Below are 22,135 nucleotides of genomic sequence, written 5' to 3' on the forward strand. Positions count from 1 at the left end.
AACGTTAAAAAAATGTAATTTTAAAAATCGTCAATGAGCTTAATCTACTGCCTTTTAGTTTCTTCCCCTGAATCCAACCTTCCTTTCCCACCATTTCCCTTTCTGTACCTGATTTGAGGACCCATGCTCACAATTCACACTTTCTTTTCAGTCGTGGTGGTGTTAATTTTACAAACCCTTCATTCTGATTAGTAAAGGAGTCACACAAGTGGTTACTGATGCCCTATTTCTCTCTAATGCCACCGTCTTGTAGCATCAGAAACTTGTCATGTAAAAAACAAAGATGTGAGTCAAGCCTAGTTAATGGCAGTCACCACTAGATGAACTGCAGAGGAAATCATAACCATTATTACAAAGGCAGTAGCACAACGACAAAGTGATTTGCTGCATTGATAATAAATGTACTACACTATGTAGAAGCTGACATTTCCAAGTATTACGGTGGCCCATTAGTGTTCCAACACATTGTGGCCCATGAAGCTGTGTCTGAAATGAATCGCAAGGCAACCAGAAGCCGGGCAGACCAACGTGGCTCCCACTACATTGTTTCAACTGCACCCCCATGCCTCACATGTAAGCCTGGCCCACGATGGGCTGCTCAGCACTGTGAGGAGCTTTAGGGAGTAGACCAGTGTCTGGGCACTCGAGGGCGAGTGTGACTCAATGGAAAGTGACCTCAACAGAGGCCTAGAGTCACCATAAACACCACCCGCTTGTACGCACACAACACTGAAACTATCCCCCACCACCATCTTTCTCCCCCACCCCCCTCCTCTACCACCTTCCTCCCCCTCCACCATCTTTCTTCTCCCCCCCTCCCGTCCCTCCACCATCTTCCACCCACACCCCCTACGCCCATTGCTCCCATGATTTGTCACCTTCATGGCTCACTATTACAATGCTCTCCTATCCGGTGTAATGAGTAGACCATAGAAGTGTACGGCACAGAAACAGGCCCTTTGGCCCACAATGTCCGTGCCGAGCATGATGCCAAATTAATCTCATTCATTCTGCCTGAATGTGACGCAAATCCTCTGTTCCCTGCACATCCATGTGGCCATCTAAAAGTGTACTAATCACCACTATCGTGCCTGCCTCCCCCGCCTCCACTGGCAGTGCATTCCAGGCACCTACCTCTTTCTATATAAACAACCCACCCCGCATATCTCCTTTAAACCCCTCCCCCCTCTGACCTTAAGGTTGTGCCATCTAGTATTTAACTTTTCCAACCTGGGAACAAAAAGATTCTGACTGTCTACCCTACCTATGCCTCCCAGAATTTTATATACTTCTATCACCTCTCCCCTCAATGCGTTCAAATGCAATATAGATGTGAGGCGTTCCTGTTGGTATTTGGGATACCATTCGGGAGGCAGTAATTTTGTCCATTGTGCCTCTGAAGATAGACACAAAATGCTGGAGTAACTCAGCGGGACAGGCAGCATCTCTGGAGAGAAGGAATGGGTGACGTTCTGGGTCGAGACCCTACTTTGCCTCTCCCTGCCTGCGAGGAAGTGTTTGATATCCAACTTAGATGGAGATGGTCTCCATGTTAAAGTTTAACATTACTTAGTAGTTCAGCGTCGGCCAAATGATGAGTGCAGGTTCTGACACTGGCCCTAGCTTTGTTCTTGTTCAGAGGCACATCGTCCTCAGTCTGTGTTGCTGGGCCACTTCCAGACGCAGTGTGATATTAACTAGTAGACCCATTAAATAGCAGCAATTAAAACAACATGCTATTTCCCAAAACCTGGACACAGGAATAGAGACAAAGGTGGCAATGTGTTGAATGCATCTGTTTATAGATAACTATAAAAAACGTGGAAAATTCTAATCATATATTACTGCTAGAGTGGGTCCAACCTCTCTTACTCCAATATATTAAGTCTAGATGGAAGACAACATGCAACTTTTAATATTTACTTCTTTTCCAATCAATTAATTGAATTTTAGTTTAGTTTAGTTTAGTTTACAGAAACAGCGCGGAAACAGGTCCTTCGGCCCACCGAGTTCCCATCGGCAAGCGATCCCCGCACACTAACACAATCCTACACACACTAGGGACAATTTAAAAATATACCAAGCCAATTAACCTAAAAAAACCTGTATGTCTTTGGAGTGTGGGAGGAAACCGGAGATCCTGGAGAAAATCCACGCAGGTCGCGGGGGGATCATACAAACTCCGTACAGACAACACCCCTAGTCAGGATGGATCGACCCTGGGGCTCTGGCGCTTTAAGGCAGCAGTTCTACCGCTGTGCCACTGTGCTGCCCCAATTGAATTAACTGAAGGTACAGCACAGAAACAGGCCCTTTGGCCCACTGAGTCCAGGCCAACCATCGAGCAGCCATAAACACACTAGTTCTATGTTATACAGTACCACTTTCTCATATACAGTCACCCTACACGCTAGAGACAATTTGCAGAGGCCAATTCACCTACAAACCCATTGATTTCCACTGGCATTTTCTTCTCTGCCAAAGGCAGGATTTATCTAAGGGCAGTTCATCCACTGCTGCGTCACGCTGCCTTAGGCACATGCCTGTCAAGATGGCCGCACCCTCACCTCGGTCACATGCCTGCCAAGATGGCCGCACCCTCACCTCGGTCACATGCCAGCCAAGATGGCCGCAGCCTCACCTCGGTCACAAAGCTATAGGGTGAAAATCCGTGCAGAATCTAGACAACCTCCACGACTAACCTGAGGTCAGGATTGAACACAAACCCCCGGAGCTGCGGGGCAACAGTACTGATTGTCATGCTACCTCGTCAATCCAACTAAGATCCAATAGAGGTTTAACATAACTTCTCTCCCTCTGGAACTTATATTTTTAATGTCCTATTCCATTTTAAGTAATAATTCAGTTTATCCACAAAACTATTAACAAAACTGTAGAAATACATCTTCTGGCAAGCATTAGATTATGCATATGCCCACAGACATAAATGTAACTAGATATTTACATATAATAGAAACACAAAATACAAAGTGCTGGAGAAGCTCAGGGGGTCAGGCAGCAATCTGTGGAGGGAATGGGCAGACTACAGCTGACAGACTCAGCTGTCCGACCTGCTGAGTTCCTCCAGGGCTTTGTTTTTTTTAGCTCAAGTTTCCAGCATCTGCATTCCTTGTGTCTCTTATAGAACCACTATTGCTTAACTCTTTTGAAGATAGCGACAGAAGTGATTCTCTCCCAGATCAAATAATTCCAACATCATTGTTGCACCTCAGGCTCCAGACCTTTGATGGTATACTTTGAGTTTGAAGTTCCCCACATAATAATGTACTGATGTGATCAGAAATGTGAGAATACCCCTGAAACAATTTATTTAAAAAAATATACTTCGCTTCAATGGATAGACTGAGGCATGCGGATCAATAAGGAAGGCACATTAATATAGAGACTTTCACAATATTCCAAAGTAATTTACCGTGCTTTAGAAGTGCAGTCATCATAGCAATTTGGAAAATGCAGCTGCTAATTAGCACACAGCAAAAATGATATTAACCAATTAATTTTATAATTATTAGCCAATATAATTATTAACCAACCTGTTTTAGTGATGGAGACACAGGAGATGGCAGATTCTGGGATCTTCAGCAAACTGCTGGAGGAACTCTGCATGTCAGGCGGCATTTGTAGAGAGAATTGGACAGATGACTTTAATCTTTAAGACTTTAGAGATACATTGTGGAAACAGGCCCTTTGGCCCACCCAGTCCGCACTGACCAGCGATCACCCCATACAAGGCCGTTTTAGTGATTAAGAAGGAACTGCAGATGCTGGAAAATCGAAGGTACACAAAAAAGCTGGAGAAACTCAGCGGGTGCAGCAGCATCTATGGAGCGAAGGAAATAGGCAATGTTTCGGCCTGGAGGAATAAATGATTTTTCGCAATATTGAAGGAGACTCTGCGGCCCATTGTGTCTGCACTGTCTATTAGAACAATCCCATTCCCTTATTCATTTCCCTGTAGTTCATTGTCTCTCACATGCGCACTGGAAACAGGAGGATGGGTGGTGGAGGCCGATTCCTCGATCTTCTTTGAAATAGTGGCATTTGGTCCTTTACCATCAAAGGACAGATGGGACCTTGTTCTAAGACCTCTTCCTTTTACAGCACTGGAGTGTCAAGCTAATGTTTACACTTTTGGGCAGCATTTTGAAACAACAACACTGGGGCTCAGAAGTGAGGGATTTACTGAAGAGGGAAGACAGCCTCTGATGACCCCCCCCCTAACGCTCAATATCCAGGAGGGTGCAGCATTAGGTAACACCGGTGAGATAATAATTACCCCATAGCAATGGAGGTGAACATTTATGTTAGAATTCCCATCCCTGCTGTTTTCCCAGGCTTGGCTCAGCTATTTGGCAGCTGGCTCTAGCCCAAGAGCTGCCAGCTAACAAAAAGATTTGTGAAAATAAGTCAAAGAACCATAGAGTTATTCAGCATGAAAACAGGCCCTTCGGCCCACCAATTCCATGCTAACCATCACCACCCATTTACACTAATCCTACACCCATCCCAATTTTTTTTGTTCCCCATATTCTCCTCAACTTCCCCCAGATTCTACCACTCATCTGCACACTCGGGGCAATTGACAGCAGCCTATTAACCTATCAACCCGCATAACACTGGGATGTGGGGGGAAACTAATGCACCCAGAGATGGCCCAGATAATCACAGGGAGAACATGTAAACTCCGCACAGGCAGCACCTGAGCTCTGGTAATGTGAGACAATTGACAATAGGTGCAGGAGTAGGCCAGTCAGCCCTTCGAGCCTGTGCTGCCTCAAAGTGTTGGATGAATCATTGTCATAGAGGTGACGCAGCGGTAGAGTTGCTGCCTTCCTGCGCCGGAGGCCCGGGTTCGATCCTGACTACAGGTGCTTGTCGGTGCGAAGTTTGCACATTCTCCCCATGGACTGCATTGGTTATCCCCGGGTGCTCCAGTTTCCTCCCACACTTCATAGACGTACAGGTTTGTAGGTTAATTGACACATAATCGTATGCGACGCTGCTCTAGCCGAGGTTTGGAGCAAGCAGCCAACAACTAGGATGCTTCACCCATGGTCAGTCATGACCGAGTTGGGCCTACGATGACTTGAATTGTCCTTCGTGTGTGGGGGATCGCTGGTTGGCGTGGACTCGGTGGGCCAAAAGGCCTGTTTCCGTACTGTATCTCCAAACTAAACTAAACAAAAGGAGTCTATTCACTCCATCATGTCCGTGAAAAAAAAAACGATGGAACGAGTACCAGTCACCTGCTCTTTCCCAATAGGCCATTTATTTAATTTTAATTAAACAGCAGTCAGATATTCTCATGCAACCGTTAACCCAATCGTCCAAGCAGCCTGGGGTTTTGTTTTGTACCACAAAAACAATTCCAAAATGCTTTGGGGATATTGCAGTTATGATCAATGCCAGCCCTATCTTTTGAACAATACCTACACTGGAAGACGTCTCTGCTTTCATTTGGATCAGCGCGGTAACTAATGTGATCATTTTCCACACCGTTATCAAGCTTGCCGTTGTCATCAATCTTAACTTGCAGGGTAGTGCTACGAGGCTGTTATTACTCTGTCAATCTGTTCTGTTTGCAGGCTCGTGGGAGCACAAGTTTATTAAAAGCAAGACGGCCATGCTCAATTTCCACACCAGCAGGACATCGATGGTGAAGGTGCCGATGATGTATGTGAGAGCCAGCATGCTTGCCGCCACGGATCACGCCCATGAGTGCGACGTTATCAGTGTCCCATACAGTGGCAACGCCAGCATGTTGGTTGTGGTCCCCTACAGAACCACTGGCCTGAGGCACATCGAGAGGGAACTCAGCTGGGAAATGGTTGACGGATGGCTCAAGGACATGACAAACAGGTAGTGTGACAGCATAATGAATGTGTTGAAAGTGCTCCCACCATGATGGTCGGTCTCATCAACTCTTCGTCCATGTAATTACCTGGAAGGTGGGAGGTTGGCATTTGTTTTTGCATCTGGAAAAAATACACCAAATGCTGGAGTAGGGGCCATGTTGGTCTGGGTGGGCAAGTTGAGCCGAAGGGCTTGCTGCCACGCTGTACGACTCTATGACATATGCATTGAGTTACCCCAGCACTTGTGTTTTGATCAAGATTCCAGCATCTGTAGTTTCTTGTGTTTCAGGCTTATAATCAGGCTTCAGGATTAGGGCGGCACAGTGGCGCAGCGGTAGACTTGTTGCCTTACAGCGTTTGCATCGCCAGAGACCTGGGTTCTGTCTGTATGTTGTACCCGGGTCACCCGGGTGACATTTCCCATTTCTTTTCTCCAAAGATGCTGCCTGCCCCGTTGAGTTACTCCAGCGATATGTGTCTATCTTGGGTTATGTATGTCCTACGTTACGACATTGACTAAATACTAGTACACTTCACTGGCTGCTTTGGGACATCCTGAAGTTGTGATGATTTAGTTTAGAGATTATATACTAATCACTAACCACGAGACACAGCGTGGAAACAGGCCCTTTGGCCATCCAAGTCCGCGCCATCCAGCGATCCCCGTACACTAGCACTATCCTACACACGAGGAAGAATTTACAATTTTTATCGAAGCCAAATTAACCTACAAACCTCTAGGTCTTTGGAGTGTGGGAAGAAAGTGGAGCACCCGGAGAAAACCCACGTGGTCACATGGAGAACATACAAACTCCACAAAGACAGCACCTATAGCAGTGTCTTCGGCACCGTAAGGCAGTAACTCTACCGCTGCGCCATCGTGCCACAGTACCGTGCCGAAAGATAGTGCAAGATATTTTTATTTTTAATGGATTAACCACTTCCAAGGTTGGGTGTGGTTGAAGGTCCCTTTACTGCAATCCATGATGTACCTCATGTCCAACCTCATCTTCATCTTCCCCCATTTTTGGTTCCTCTCCCCACTTGTTACCTTCATGGGCAAAACTGCCGAATCTTGATTTATTCCAAATCACAGTCTGAAGAAACCAGGCACACTCAGGCATTAAATCATCTTGCAGCCTCAGTCAATGACCTGCATTTCATCAGGCTGAGCTAGATCTGAACTCAGTCTGCAGTAATGAAAGGATTTACAACTACACCGGTTCTAAGATTGAAAGCCCAAAATCTGATGTTGTCGACACACCTCCCAGTTATCGCCAGCAATAAAATTTGTCCAATACATTTCACAACTAACCTTTAAAGAGCAGTTCAAACTCAGGTTTCTATGCGCCACATTGATTATCATCACAATCTCTCAATGATACTGTGTGTCTTGGGCTCTCCACTTATCATAGCACACAGATGTAATCATGAGGAAGGTATGCTGGCGCTTCTACTTTCTTGAATGAATGAATGAATACTTTATTGCCACATGTGACAAAGTCACAGTGAAATTCTTTGCTTGCATTACCCAAGCTATGCAAATAGTTGCCACATAAAGGGGGCTTAGAAAGTTACAATGTATCCGCGCCAGGTCCCCCTTTGTTCTTCTCCCCCCTCCCCCATACCTCACGGTGTTTCCACCACGCCGGGTCCTCCTTTGTTCCTTTCCCCGGCAGCGGCGTCCTCACTTCCACGTTGCCTCAAAGGTTCTTAAAGTTTTAAAGAGATCTAGCATGTCACCGAATACTCCAGGAAACGTCCAGAAACCAATCTGGCTTTTTGCATCACATTTCTCATCCAGCGATCGTGGGCGATCCCGGCTGACCCAGTAGAACAGAAGAAGAAAAAGGACTTTCAGGAAATTCACCCGTAGAGGTGTGGTCCCCGATCAGCTCCTTGATATGTCCTACTTGACGACGCGCGGACCCGTTGGGTCCCCCTTCCCCAACGCAATATTCCACCACTCACCCATACACGAGGTGATGTTCAGTAAAAATGGCGATCCCGGCCCGGCAACCCTCCCCCAACTGCGCAGGCACGGTGACTCCAACATTTTGTGTCTACCTGCAATTCCTTCCTGCAGTGAGGTGCAGGTACTACGAAAGCCCATTTGCAGCAGCATCATGGGATCATAGATTCAGACACACACATGAATATATATAATACATAAATCTTACAAGACAGTGAAAAGGAAACAATTCTACGAAGATGCTAGTGCAAAACACAATTAGAAAATGTAGTTTAGTTTACTGTCACGTGTACCGAGGTACAGTGAAAAGCTTTTGTTGCATGCCAACCAGTCAGCGGAAAGATTATTTATGATTACTATCGAGCCATCGACAGTGCACAGATACATGATCAGAGGAATAATGCTTAGCATGCTTAGCGCAAGATAAAGTCCAGTAAAAATAAGTCTATGGTGCCCAAAATACAGCCAAAATGGTACACAATAGCACTACAATTTTTGGGGCACTTTGTTCATCATTCGCCTGGGGTGTGCAGTAGTAAATTCTGTTCGATTTGACAAAGTAATTCCCAAGTTATACCCTTTTCACAAACTTTTATTTACTTTATAGCGTTAACTGTGCTCCCACTTGCTGGGCCTGTCAGACTAGAGTCAGGGGAAAGGGAAACAAGAGATATAGATGGTTTCAGATTGACTTCAGACTTCAGTCTGAAGAAGGGTCTCGACCCAGAACATCACCCATTCCTTCTCTCCAGAGATGCTGCCGGTCCCACTGAGTTACTCCACTCAGTTACACCAGTGCACCTCACTGTACTTCTGCATATGACAATACAATCAACTTGACTTGAATTGCATGCCTTATTCAGGGGACATAAGGACAAAGATGATCGAAGGATAAGCAAATTGAACTGTTGAACAGCACAAAGTTAAAGTTGTCAAAGATATGACAACTTTATACTTTTAACACAAAATACTCATAATCAGGACATGAAAATCCTGGATTAAATTTTGCAGCCAACTAAAATTTAGCCTTCAGCTATAGGTTTTACCTTTCTTTGGACAGCAGCTCGATGTTGTGTTGTTGGTGTGAAATCAAATCAAGCTCCTGTCTGTTCTCTGGAGTGAATACAAATGATGCCATTGCTCTGTTTTTGAAGAAGAGCAGGAGAGTAATGCCAAAGGTTTTCATGAAGATCTGTCGAAATTAACACTGACAACATTGACAGATAATTATCATCGTGCTGCTTATGGGAGGTTGCAGTACACAATTTGTCCGCCACGATTCCTACATTAGGAGGATGCTGCTACGACTTGAGGGCCTGAGGTGCAGGGAGAGGTTGGGCAAGCTAGGACTTTGTTCATTTGGAGTGCAGGAGACTGAGGGGTGATTTTATAGATGTTTATTAAATCATTAGGGGAATAGATGGGGTGAATGCATCCAAGGAGAATCTAGAACAAGAGGACAAAGGTTTAAGGTGAGAGGGGAAACTTTAATAAGAACCTAAGGGGCACCTTTTATACACAATGGGTGGTAGGTGCATGGAACAAGCTGCCAGAGGAGGTAATTGAGGCAGGTACTATAACAACATTTATAAGACATTTGGACAGGAAAGGTTTAGATAGATATGGGCCAAACACAGGCAGGTGGGTTTAGCATAGATGGGAGCATCTTGGTCGACATGGGCAAGTTGGAATGAAGAGCCTGTTTCCGTGTGTGACTATGACTCTATTATGACTGAACTTAAACCTCAAAAGTACTTTGTTGGCTGTGAAGTACATTGGGACATTTTGAAAGATTTTTGAAAAGTTATTTGTCAATGCAAGTACAGTAATGATCCACTATCCTATTTTATGTAAATATTCATCTCTGGGCATCAGGCTCACAGGGCCCTTGTTCCAATACTATGTTTAAATACACCAGGGCACCGTTTTCACACTCCCTTTAAACATACCAAGGCCCTATTCACACACTGCCTGTAAATACACACAGGGCCCTGTTCCCACACTCACTTTAAACACACCAACCATGTTCCCATACTGCCTTTAAACACACAGGGGTCGTGTTTCCACGCTTGTTTTCAACACACACAGGACTCCACTCCCATGCTCACTTTCAAAAAGACTGGGGTCCCATTTCCACAGTTGCTTTAACTGTGTCCCCACCCTCTGTCCCCACACTCACTTCAAACACAAACAGGACCCATTTCCACTCACTTTAAATACAGCTGATTTATTGGAAAAGGGCGAATTAAAATTGTTCTGCTGAATTATCCAATATTCCAGAAGACCTCCTAGTCTAGCACCATCGAGTGTGCCAGTTTATTGGAATGTTGTTGTAGTTATGTACATCTTTAGCTATCAGATCTTATCTGCCTCAAGAGGGAACACTATACAGTAGTTAAAGCTTCCCTTCAACGTCTGCAGCAAGATGCTACAGATGTTCTAACAATTGGTGGTAGCCAGTGCCATCTTCTTTGCTGTCGTGTGATGGGGCAGCAGGGCCTTGTTGGCGAAGGCTGAGGACGCCAACAGGATTAACAAACTCATCAGGTAGGCTGGCTCCGTCCTGGGGCCACAGTTGGGTTCATGGGAGGTGGTCTTGGAGGGGAGGATGCTCCTCAAACTGTAGAGCATCTTGGACAATGCAGCTCACCCCCTCCGTGACACACTGGTCAACCAGAGGAGTACCTTCAGTAACGGACTGGTTTCCACCAAGATGCAGCACAGAACGCCACAGGAGATCCTTCTTCCCTGTGGCTATCAAACTGTACAACTCCTCCCCCTTCTGTCGTGGAGTAGACTGACTCACCCCTCTCCCCAAATCTTTGCACATCCCCAATCCGTTCCACCTATCACTTTAATGTCATGTATCTTGTGTTTTACGACTGTTGGCAGATCAATTTCCCTCCTGGGATAAATAAAGTTCTATCGTATCGTATTGGTAAGGGCATTAAGTGGAAGAGACAAAGAAGAGGAAGTTATGTCGGACTTTGGTTAGGCTGCATTTGGAGTATTGTGTGCAGTTGTGTCGTCCCATTACAGGAATGATGTGGAGGCTTTGGAGAGGATGCAAAAGTTTAAGAGTCAAGCCAAGAGTCAAGAGAGTTGTATTGTCATGTGTCCCAGATAGAACAATGAAATTACCAGAATGCTGCCTAGATTAGGGTGTAAAAGCTATAAGGAGAGGTTTGACAAACTTGGAATGTTTACTCTGGAATGTCGGAGGTTGAGGGGAGAGTATGAAGAACTAAGAGCGGCATAGATAGGGTAGATGGTCTTCTCCTTGCGTATGGCGTGCACAGCCTAAAGTTGTAGACACCAAAACACTACATCTATTTGTTCGTGCACGTTCGGTTGATTGCATTCGTCAAAACAGGGTGGACCACGTGAAGGTTGTAATCTCCCACCCCAGGGTAGGTGGTCAGAACATTCATCCCAGGGTGGAAATGTCAAAGGCTAGAGGGTAAAGCTTTAAGGTGTGAGGAGCAAAGTTGAAAGGAGATGTGCGGGTAAGTTTTTTACAGAAAGTGGAGGGTGTCTGGAACACACTGCCAGGGATGGTGGAGGAGGCAGAAACGATAATGGCATTGATGGATTATAAATAGGCACATGGCGATGCAGGAAATGGAGGAATATGGATCATGTTTAGTTTAGCTTAGTTTAGAGATACAGCACGGAAACAGGCCCTTCGGCACTGACCAGTGATCCCTGCACATAACACTATTCTACACATGCCTGGGACAATTTACATTTATACCAACCTACAAACCTTCGGAGCGTGGGAGGAATCCGAAGATCTCGGAGAAAACCCATGTATTCACGGGGAGAACGTACAAACTCTGTACAGACAGCACCCGTAGTCGCGATCGAACCCGGGTCTCCTGCGCAGTGAAGCAGCAACTCAGTGCCGCCCGTGTAGGCAGAGGAGATTCATTTAACTTGGCATCATGGTCAGCTTGGATATTATGGGCTGAAGGGCCTGTCCCTGTGCTGTGCTGTTCTGTTCTTTGTTCTAATCTAAACCTTGTATTCGTTGTATTATAAGGCAGCCCAAGCATTAGTAGTTAGGATGATCAAAATAGGACGGTTGGTTAATAGAGAGAAAAAGCTGCCTCTGGTGGAAGAGGCACATAGGAGAACATAATATTAACATTAACACTTGGCTGAACACCAAAAGTGCCAGGCATAAACTCTTCGCACATACAGTGGCAAAATCTGGAACCTCACCCACTCAAAAAGCTATTACAGCTACAAACCTTCAGAAACAAGACTGCATGGATGTTTATCAGGAAATAACATTAACAGATTTCAAACCAAGGTGGGTAGATGGAAATAAAATTCAGATTTTCCATGATCTATATTGAGTGCCGCAACCAGGGTAGGTTGAATGACTTTGTCCTATTCTAATGGTCATAACCTTAGAATTAAACATTCCTTTTGGAAGATGAGAGGGAATTTATTTAGTAGGGTGGTGAATCTGTGGAATTAATTGCCACAGAAGGTTGCAGAGGTTAAGTCAATGGATATTTTTAAGGCAGAGATAGATTCTTGGTTAGTACGAGTGGTAGTGGTTATGGGGCGAAGGCAGGAGAATGGTGTTAGGAGGGTAAAATAGATCAGCCATGATTGAATTGACTCGATGGGCCGAATGGCCTAATTCCGTTCCTATCATTTAGGGTTAGGGTTAGGCTTATGAGGCTTATGAGGCAGGATTTCCTTCCTTTTCAGGATTGAAAGACTATGGATGTGTTGGATATTAAGGGAATTGATAGGTACGAGGTTAGTGGAAGAAAGTGATATTGAGATAAAAGATCAGCTACTTTCTTATTGAATGGTGGAGCAGACACAAATAACTTTCTTCAGGGAATTCTTTTGGTCTTATGTTGCTTGGAAGTGGTTCAAGTGGAGGATGGGTTTCATGTCTGTCAGGACATTCACACGTGGTCAAATCTTTGTAACTGGACTTCAATAATCTTTATTGAGCGTTTATAAGTGCGTTGATTAATGCGGGAGTCAGGCGCTCTGGGGTGAAGGCAGGAGAAGGGAGCTAGGAGGAAGAGATAGGTCAGCCATGATTGAATGGCGGAGTAGGCTTGATGGGCCGAATGGCCTAATCATCACCTATGAACCTATGAATAAGGTACAGAATTCACTTCTAGAGTCGGAGCATAAGCTATTTAACAGTGAACCCCTGGAAAGGGTAAAAGGTTGAAGCAATATGAGAATAGGGTGGGTAAATTTGATTTGAACTATTTGATCAGACGTAAGGAAAATAGCAGGGCAGATGAGAAGGGCTGAGTGGCCTGTTCCTGGGGAGGCCATACCGATCATGCCATCTTCTGGAGCTGTGAGAAAAATAAAGAGACTAAAGGAGCACTGGAATTTCACATATCCCGGCTGTTCACATACAAGGTAATTTGTGGTAGGTCCCTGTAGGGGAATATATAAAAAATTTATAATTTTAACATTTAAAATTTAGAGTAGTCAATTGAAATTTAAAACCCAATTAACATTTACAACCTACTTTAAAATGGTACAGATACTAATGTGGGACTAAATCTAATAGGCCAACATCAAGCTGCTAGGAGCAGGTATTTTATTAAACATTTTTTTGAAAAGGATGAGCAATAGAAAGAAGTAATTCATCGTATGGTTACAGGCAATTTTATTCTTTTCTTCAGTTCCCTGAACTATTTAAAAAAATACATATGCTATTAGAATCCATTTTGAGATTGGCCCAATAAGTCTTCCTATGTTCCCTCAAATGTTCCTGCACCGTGGCGTAGCTGGCAGAGCTCCTGCCTCACAGCGCCAGAGACCTGGGTTTGATCCTGACCTCGGGCGCTGTCTATGTGGAGTTTGCATGTTCTCCGTGTGGCCGTTCGGGTTTTCTCCCAGTGCTCCAGTTTCCTCCCACATCCTTAAGATGCAAGGGTTTGTAGTTTAACAGACCTCTGTAAAATTGCCCCAAGTGTGTAGGGAGTGATTGAGAATGTGGGATAACATAGAACTAGGGAAGAAGAACTAGTGAAACTAATAGATTTTTATAACATCTCATTAGTATCATGGTCCCTTTCATGGTACTCACTTTTTAATTCCAGATTTTATCTCGTGAACTGCATTGAGAAATTCCCAGTTAGTCCATGGTGGGAACTGAACTCTTGTCTCTGGATCAAAGAACAGTAACTTCACCATTGTGCTGTTGGTCTCCATAGTTGATCATGTAAATGTTTGTTGGGAATACGAGTGCCTGAGTTCACAGAGGGCTGACAATGGATATGGAGGACTCAATTATAAAGTCATAAGGTCATATGTGATAGGAGCAGAATTAGGCCATTCGGCCCATCGTCTATTCCGCCATTCAATCATGGCTGATGTATCTCTCCCTCCTAACCCCATTCTCCTGCCTTGTCCCCATAACCCTTGACACCCGTACTAATCAAGAATCTATCTATCTCTGCCTTAAAAATATCTATTGACGGCCTCCACAGCCTTCTGTGGCAATGAATTCCACAGATTCACAACCCATTGACTAAGGAAATTCCCCCTCATCTCCTTCCTCTGGTCCAAGACTCTCCCACTAGTGGAAACATCCTCTCCACATCACCACATTGAGTGTCCTATGGTCAATATGGTAATCTAATAACTCATTGCAATGTGTTCCTTAGCTTTGCCCATTGACCAGGGAGCTTGGGACCAAAATGGATTCTGCGGGGATTGGATGCGATACTCAGGCTCGGGAATTTCATTCATCTCCACATCCTTTCACCTCAGTTGTGTACAAAAATGGAGAGGACAGCTTTGACAATTTGTACTTGTAAAACCCTGGTAGATCCCCATGCACACATACGGTGCATGTTGAAGAGAATATAAAGAGAAAAACGCAAAGGGGGAGAAACTTCCCTTGACCATCGGAACTACCCTAATGCAAACATTTTAGCTGCCAGTAGCACATGCCTCCACCAGTCCTTACACACCAGGGGCAATTTACAGGGGCTAATGAACCTACAAACCCGCACATCTTTGGGATGCGGTTGGAAACCAGGGCACCTGATGGAAACCCACGTGGTCACAAGGAGAAGGTGCGAACTCCACACCGACAGCGCCCAAAGTCAGGGTAGACACAAAATGCTGGAGTAACTCAGCGGGACAGGCAGCATCTCTGGAGAGAAGGAATGGGTGATGTTTTGGGTCGAGACCCTTCTTCAGACTAAGTCAGGATCGACTCCGGCTCTGTGCTGTGTGGCAGCAGCACTACCAGCTGCGCCACTTGGTGAAGCACGATTTGATATGAGTTATTAAGCTGTTTCAATCCACCTCTTCTAAATGTACAAAGCAACATCTATAATCAGATTCATTTATTTCAATCAAAAGAATTGTTTTTTTAGTGTAATATAACTTTCCTCACATCTCTGAGTCATCTTACTGGACTTGGAATTGGTTGCCTACATTCTGCTGTCGTCTTTGCCAGCCTTTTTCTGTCTGATCATGTAACATCCTCTTACATATACCTCTCAAAATCCATTTATATCTTTCTCCACAGAGATTAAGCACAGTGAATGTAAAGTGTTTTATTTTATGATATTCTGGATGAGCTAAAGGATCTCTCGTTGCTATATTCTCCAGAAAAACTGCTACTGATTAGCACTTTTAATCATATTTTGTCCAGAGTCCTTACTTCCAAAATTGAGAATACACCTTCGATTGAAAAATATTTCAACCATGACGGTATTTTCAAATAATTTCCATTGGTAAAATGGTCAGAACATCTTGGAACATGGCAACATCTCAATGAAATAGTCAAATTGAGAGCAGTCTACAGAGAGAAAGAAATAAAATATCAAAGGACGACCTTTGCGGTTAATTCCTTGGAATGAGCACAGGCTTGGCAAAATTCTAATTCATCTTTATACCCAAAAACGGGATCAAACTAGTCTTTCATGGCAGGCATGTAAACATTTTTATTAATCAAAGTTACCTTTCAATTTGATTATGTGATCCTCGGAGTTTCCAGCAGAGTATTCCACCTGAAAGAGTGCAGAAATGATTTGGGAAACAAATCACTGGGTGGCACGATGGGGCAGAAGTAGAGATGCTACTCTATAGCGTCAGAGACCTGGGTTCAATCCTCACTGCCAGTGCTTGTCTGTACGGAGTTTGTACTCCCTGTGACCTGCGCGGGTTTTTTCCACGGTCTTCGGTTTCCTTCCACCCTCCAAAAACGTACAGGTTTGTAGGTTAATTGGCTTGGCATAAATGTAAATTGTCCCTCGTGTGTATGGGGAAGTGCTAGTGTGCGGGGATCGCTGGTCGGTGCGAACTTGGTGGGCTGAAGGGCCTGTTTACGCGCTGTATCTCTAATTTAAACTAAACTAAATTAAACTCAAGGGTGATCTAATAGAGGTGTACACAATCACAAGGGACATAGATAGGGTAAAAACACACTGTGTTTTCCCCCAGGGTTTGGGAATCAAGGACGGAAAGGTTTGCTGGAGCCACAAGGAATTGCAGATGCTGGAATCATGAGCAAAATCAAAGTGCTGGAGGAACTCAGTGGGGCAGGCAGCATCTGTTGGGGGAATGGATCTGGTCCGAAGGTGTGTCCCGACCCTAAACATTGCCTATCCATTCTCTCCACCGTTGCTGCCTGACCCACTGAGTTCCACCGGCACTTTGTGTTTCATTGAAGAATTCACCCTTGCTACTATCAAAACCCTATGTGATTTTGAACCTCTTTATGAAACCTGTTCCAAGTGGCACAAATCCAGCTTTACCATTCTCTCTGCATTACTAAAGCCCTTAATCCAATTACTCATTCTGGCAAATGTATTCTCCAGCCTTTCCAAAGCTGCAGAAATGGACAAGTTGACTTCACCCCAGGAGAGCTCCACTGTTCTTAACCTGATGCCGACCACTCATTGTTCACTGGGATATTGGCTTCTGGTGGCATTTTGCTGACGGAGCTCGGAATTTCCTCAGGGATCGCAACGTCCACATCCTGACAGCGGGCTAGTTTTCACAATAAAATACCGATGTAGCAATTCCTTGGAGTTAATTTCTTCATACACCTAGAATCGTTAAAACGTGTCATGATTGCTTCCTAAGATGGCGGTTCCACTGTTTGGCAGCTTTGTCCAGTGATGAGTTTGCCCTCAATACAAACAAATCACTCATGACGTGAAGCGTGGAGATATTCTTAGTAACATAGAAACATAGAAAATAGGTGCAGGAGGAGGCCATTCGGCCCTTTGAGCCAGCACCACCACTCATTGTGATCATGGCTGATCGTCCTCAATCAATAACCCATGCCTGCCTTCTCCCCATATCCTTTGATGCCATTAGCCATAGAATCATAGAAAATAGGTGCAGAAGGAGGTGGTGAGGTGCTCAAGTCTTGTAGTTTATTTATAGTTCAATTCTGCTGCCTGCTTCCTGAAATCCTCCCATACAACATCAAAGGTAAGCTTACTCACCAAGTATGCTGTTTGGAATCTGAAATGCAGGCATCATCTCATTAAAGTTACATTCTACAAAGGAAAACAGAAAACAAAGGAGCATAAAAAGTCTGAAAATAGGATTTCTGAAATACATGGTTTTTAATTTACCATCTGGGGAATAATTCACAGACCTATTGGACACATCTGACTTTCAATCCATATTGGGTAACAACATTTGTAAAAATTACCCTTTTTGTTACATCAAAAGACTCAGATGTTGGGCAATGGTTCTGAATTACTGATGTGCTGAGTTTTTCTTTTCAGTTCACTTAGCCTTTCTGCTGGATTCACTCCAGCACCAGCACACTGTGGCCCAGGCACGTACAATCCATTGAACACATGGCAGCACCTCAACAAGGTCCTTCCGGCAGTCCCTTCCCCCGCAGTAACCTTTTCAAAAGGAAGCAGGCTAGAGTAGTGTTTAAGAAAGAACTGCAGATGCTGGAAAAATCGAAGGTAGACAAAAATGCTGGAGAAACTCAGCGGGTAAGACGGCATCTATGGAGAGAAGGAATGGGCAACGTTTCGGGTCGAGACCCTTCTTCAGACTGATGTCCGGGTGGGGGGGGGGGGGGGGGGGGGGGGGGGGGGGAGCGGGGAAATGAAAGGAAGAGATGGATACAGTAGGCTTGTGGGAGAGCTGGGAGGGGGAGGGGAAGGAGGCAGAAAGCAAAGACTACCTGAAATTGGAGAAGTAAGTCAATGTTCATACTGCTGGGGTGTAAACTACCCAAGCGAAATATGAGGTGCTGTTCCTCCAATATGCGCTGGGCCTCACTCTGGCAATGGAGGAGGTCCAGGACAGAAAGGTCGGATGCAGAATGGGAGGGGGAGTTGAAATGCTGAGCCACCGGGAGGTCAGATTGGTTAATGCGAACTGAGCGGAGGTGTTGGGTGAAGCGATCGCCGAGCCTGCGCTTGGTCCCTCTGATGCAGAGAAGTTGACACCTGGAACAGCGGATGCAGTAGATGAGGTTGGAGGAGGTGCAGGTGAACCTCTGCCTCACCTGAAAAGACTGCTTGGGATGGAGTCGAGGGGGGGAGGAAAAGCGACAAGTGTAGCATTTCCTGCGGTTGCAAGGGAAAGTACCTGGGGAGGGGGTGGTTTGGGTGGGAAGGGACGAACTTCAGTGGTAGGGTCTGAGAGAAAGGTAAGCCACAACCAGCCCTGTTCACGTTATATAGCAACCTTACACTATTGCTTCGAACTAGTCTTTCAAAGTAGGCATGTACACATTACTAATCAGATTTACCTTTCAATCTGATGGTCCTCAGAATCTATCAGAGTATTCCATCTCCCTCAAGAATATCTTCTATGTCTGTCAAGAATAGGGTGGCACAATGGTGCAGCCAGTAGCGCCATGCCTCACAGTGCCAGAGACCCGGGTTGAATCTTGACCTTGAGTACTGTCTGTGCGGAGTTTGCACGTTCTCCTTGTGATCGAGTGGGTTTACTCCCTGTGTTCCAGTTTCCTCCCTCATTCCAAATTGCCCCTCACAGCGTAGGGAGTGGATGCAAAAGTGGGATAACATGGAACTAGTGTGAGCGGGTGATCGATGGTTAGTATGGACATGGTGGGCCGAAGGGTCTGTCTCCATGCTGGGTCTCTGAACATCATTTCCATACCTCATGTCATGAGTTATTTTTTGGGTTGAGACCAAACTCATCACTGGAGTATGGAACCTCATACTTGGGAAGTAATGATGACATGTTTAACTATTCTAGATGCTCTAGTGTGAAGAAACCAGCTGCATCAGTATTTTATTGTGAAAATTAGCCCGCTATCATGACGTGTACATTGCATTCCCTGAGGAAATTCCGAGCTCAGTCAGCAAAATGTCACCAGAAACCAATATCTCAGTGAGCAATGAGTGGCCGTCATCAGGTTAAAAACTGTGGAGCTCTCCTGGGATAAAGACAACTAGTCTATTTCTGCAGCTTTGGAGAGGTTGGAGAATAAATGTACTGGAATAGTACTACTGTTGCTTCATTACTGTTTGCAACTCCCCAACTATCCAGTGGAAGCAATGTCACCACTGACTGGGCCTCATTTAGCATTTATTTTAAGAGCACTAGAGAATAAAAACAGAGACGCAACACTGAGGCTATATAAGGCACTGATCAGACTGCGTTTGGAGTATTGTGAGCAGTTTTGGGCCCCGTATCTGAGGAAGGATGTGCTGGCGTTGGAGAGGGTCCAGAGGATGTTTATGAAAATGATCCCAGCGATGATTGGGTTAATGTATGATGAGCGTATGACAGCACTGGGCCTGTACTTGCTGGAGTTTAGATAGATGAAGGTGGAGTTAACGAATATTAAAGGGCCTGGATAGAGTGGATGTGGAGAGGATGTTTCCACCAGTGGGCGAGTCTACGACCAGAGGGTACAGCCTCAGAATATAAGGATGCACCTTTAGAAAGGAGATGAGGAGGAATTTATTTTGTAAGAGGGTGGTAAATCTGTGGAATTCATTGCCATAGACGGCTGTGGAGGCCATCATTGGCCATCATTGGGTATTTTTAAGGCGGAGATTGACACATTCTTGATTAGTGAGGGTGTCAAGAGTTATGGGGAGGAGGCTGGAGAATGGGGTTAGCAGGGAAAGATAGATCCGCCATGATTAGTCTCGATGGGGTGCATGGCCAAATTCTGCTAGGACTTACGAACTTAAGACTGCTACAACAAGGCAGCCCCTCACCACCTTCTGAAGACAACTGGAGGCGGGCAATACTTGGCAGCCTTGCTAGTGACAACACCAACCCACAACACATGTTATTTATTTTAATTTAAGTGAAAGCCAACTGAACACATTATATAAATACCACTGTCCATAGTTAATAGAGTCATAGAGTCATAGAGTGATACAGTGTGGAAACAGGCCCTGTATCCATGTACCTGTCCAATTGTTTCTTAAACAATGGGATAGTCCCAGCCTCAACTCCCTCCTCTGTCAGCTTGTCCCATACACCCACCTGTGTGAAAAAGTTACTCCTCAGATTCCTATTAAATCTTTTCCCCTTCACCTTGAACCTATGTCCTCTGGTCCTCGATTCCTCTACTCTGGGTAAAAGAATCTGTGCATCTACCCGATCTATTCCTCTCACGATTTTGTAAAAATAATTTGCTTAATGGAGTAAATATTGCAAATTCTGGAACTGCAGAGAGAATTAACATTCCCTGTTAATGCTTGCATCACTGCTTCCAACTGTGCAAGGTATAGAAATGTAACAGACAGTACATTGTTCAACCACAGGTCCCTATGAACTATAATTACGAGTTGGTTCTTTGAAAGATATGCATGCCTAGATGAGAAATTGGTTGGCTGTCCTTCTCTCAGAACTTCCCCAATGCCTTTGTGGCAGGCAATTAGAAAGAGCAATGCACACAAAAACACACGCCGTCTGCTAAGGAAAATATAAAACAATGACATTCTGCATAATGGATGACACAAACAAGGTTAAAAAGACGAGGTAAATCAGGAAGTGATGCTGCTCTTAGGGTTTAAAGCTCTGGACATGAAAGATACCTGAAAGAGACCTGCTCACAAGCAGAAACTGAAGCCGCAGTATGGGGTACATAAATTTGTGCAGTGCTGGTCTGAGGAGACATATGATCGCATCCATTGACGCACACCTCCAGATTCAGGGACAGTTTCTACCCAGCTGTTATCAGGCAATTGAACCATTCTACCAGCAACTGGAGAGCAGTCTACCAGCTACCTCATTAGAGACCCTCGGACTATCTTTGATTGGACTTAACCAGCTTTATCATCCACTAAACGTTATTTATGCTATTCTCTTATCATGTATCCATACACTGTGGATAGCTTGATTGTAATCATGTATTGTCTTTCCGCTGGTAGACAAAATTGCTGGAGAAACTCAGCGGGTACGGCAGCATCTATGGAGCGAAGGAAATAGGCAACGTTTCGGCATGAAACGTTGCCTATTTCCTTCGCTCCATAGATGCTGCCGTACCTGCTGAGTTTCTCCGGCAATTCTGTCTACCTTCGATTTTCCAGCATCTGCAGTTCCTTCTTGAACATTGTCTTTCCGCTGACAGGTTAGCAAGCAACAAAAGCTTTTCACTTGACGAGAAACTCAACTCACAAACTCGCAAAATCCTTTGCAATTGCTTTGTGTTGAGGACTGAGTCAATATTCTTGGACTCCGCGGCTGATCTAGATGAGTATGTCACAGCCGTCACAGACGTTATCAGTAGGTGGGCAGTATCGTTGGGAACACACACTCCTCCTGGGTATAAATGTTGCCAACAATCTGTCCTGGACCAACTACATTGAAGTTTTGGCCAAATAAAGCACACCAACATCTCTACTTTCTGAGAAGACTTATGCCCCTGTCCCACTTAGGAAACCTGAACGGAAACCTCTGGAGACTTTGCGTCCCACCCAAGCTTTCCGTGCGGTTCCTGGAGGTTGCAGGTGGTTGCCAGAGGTTGCAGGTAGTGGAAGCAGGTAGGGAGACTGACAAAAACCTCCGGGAACCGCACGGAAACCTTGGGTGGGGCTCAAAGTCTCCAGAGGTTTCCGTTCAGATTTCCTAGGTGGGACAGGGGCATAAGGAAGTCCAGCATGTCTCCAACGACTCTCACCAACTTCTACAGATGCACCATTGAAAGCATCCTATCGGGATGTATCGCGGCTTGGTTTGTTAACAGCTCTGTTCAAGACCGCAAGTTCACAGAGAGTTGTGGCACAGTCCATCTCTCAATACAATACAATATTTATTGTCATTTGAGCCTCAGTGAGACTCATTGAAACTTACAGAATAA

At 44.9% G+C, this 22,135-nt stretch overlaps 1 protein-coding gene across 1 annotated transcript in view; it reads left to right on the top strand.

Annotated features, from left to right (window-relative positions):
- Positions 1–22,135, top strand: part of LOC116989138 (heparin cofactor 2-like) — a 30,841-nt gene that overhangs the window by 3,208 nt on the left and 5,498 nt on the right. The window contains exon 3 of the mRNA XM_033046364.1: positions 5,607–5,880. Within this exon, the coding sequence (XP_032902255.1) occupies positions 5,607–5,880 (274 nt within the window). The remainder of the gene's footprint in view (positions 1–5,606; positions 5,881–22,135) is intronic.

Source organism: Amblyraja radiata, chromosome 28 (assembly GCF_010909765.2).
Source record: "Amblyraja radiata isolate CabotCenter1 chromosome 28, sAmbRad1.1.pri, whole genome shotgun sequence".
In the NCBI taxonomy this organism is placed as follows: domain Eukaryota; kingdom Metazoa; phylum Chordata; class Chondrichthyes; order Rajiformes; family Rajidae; genus Amblyraja; species Amblyraja radiata.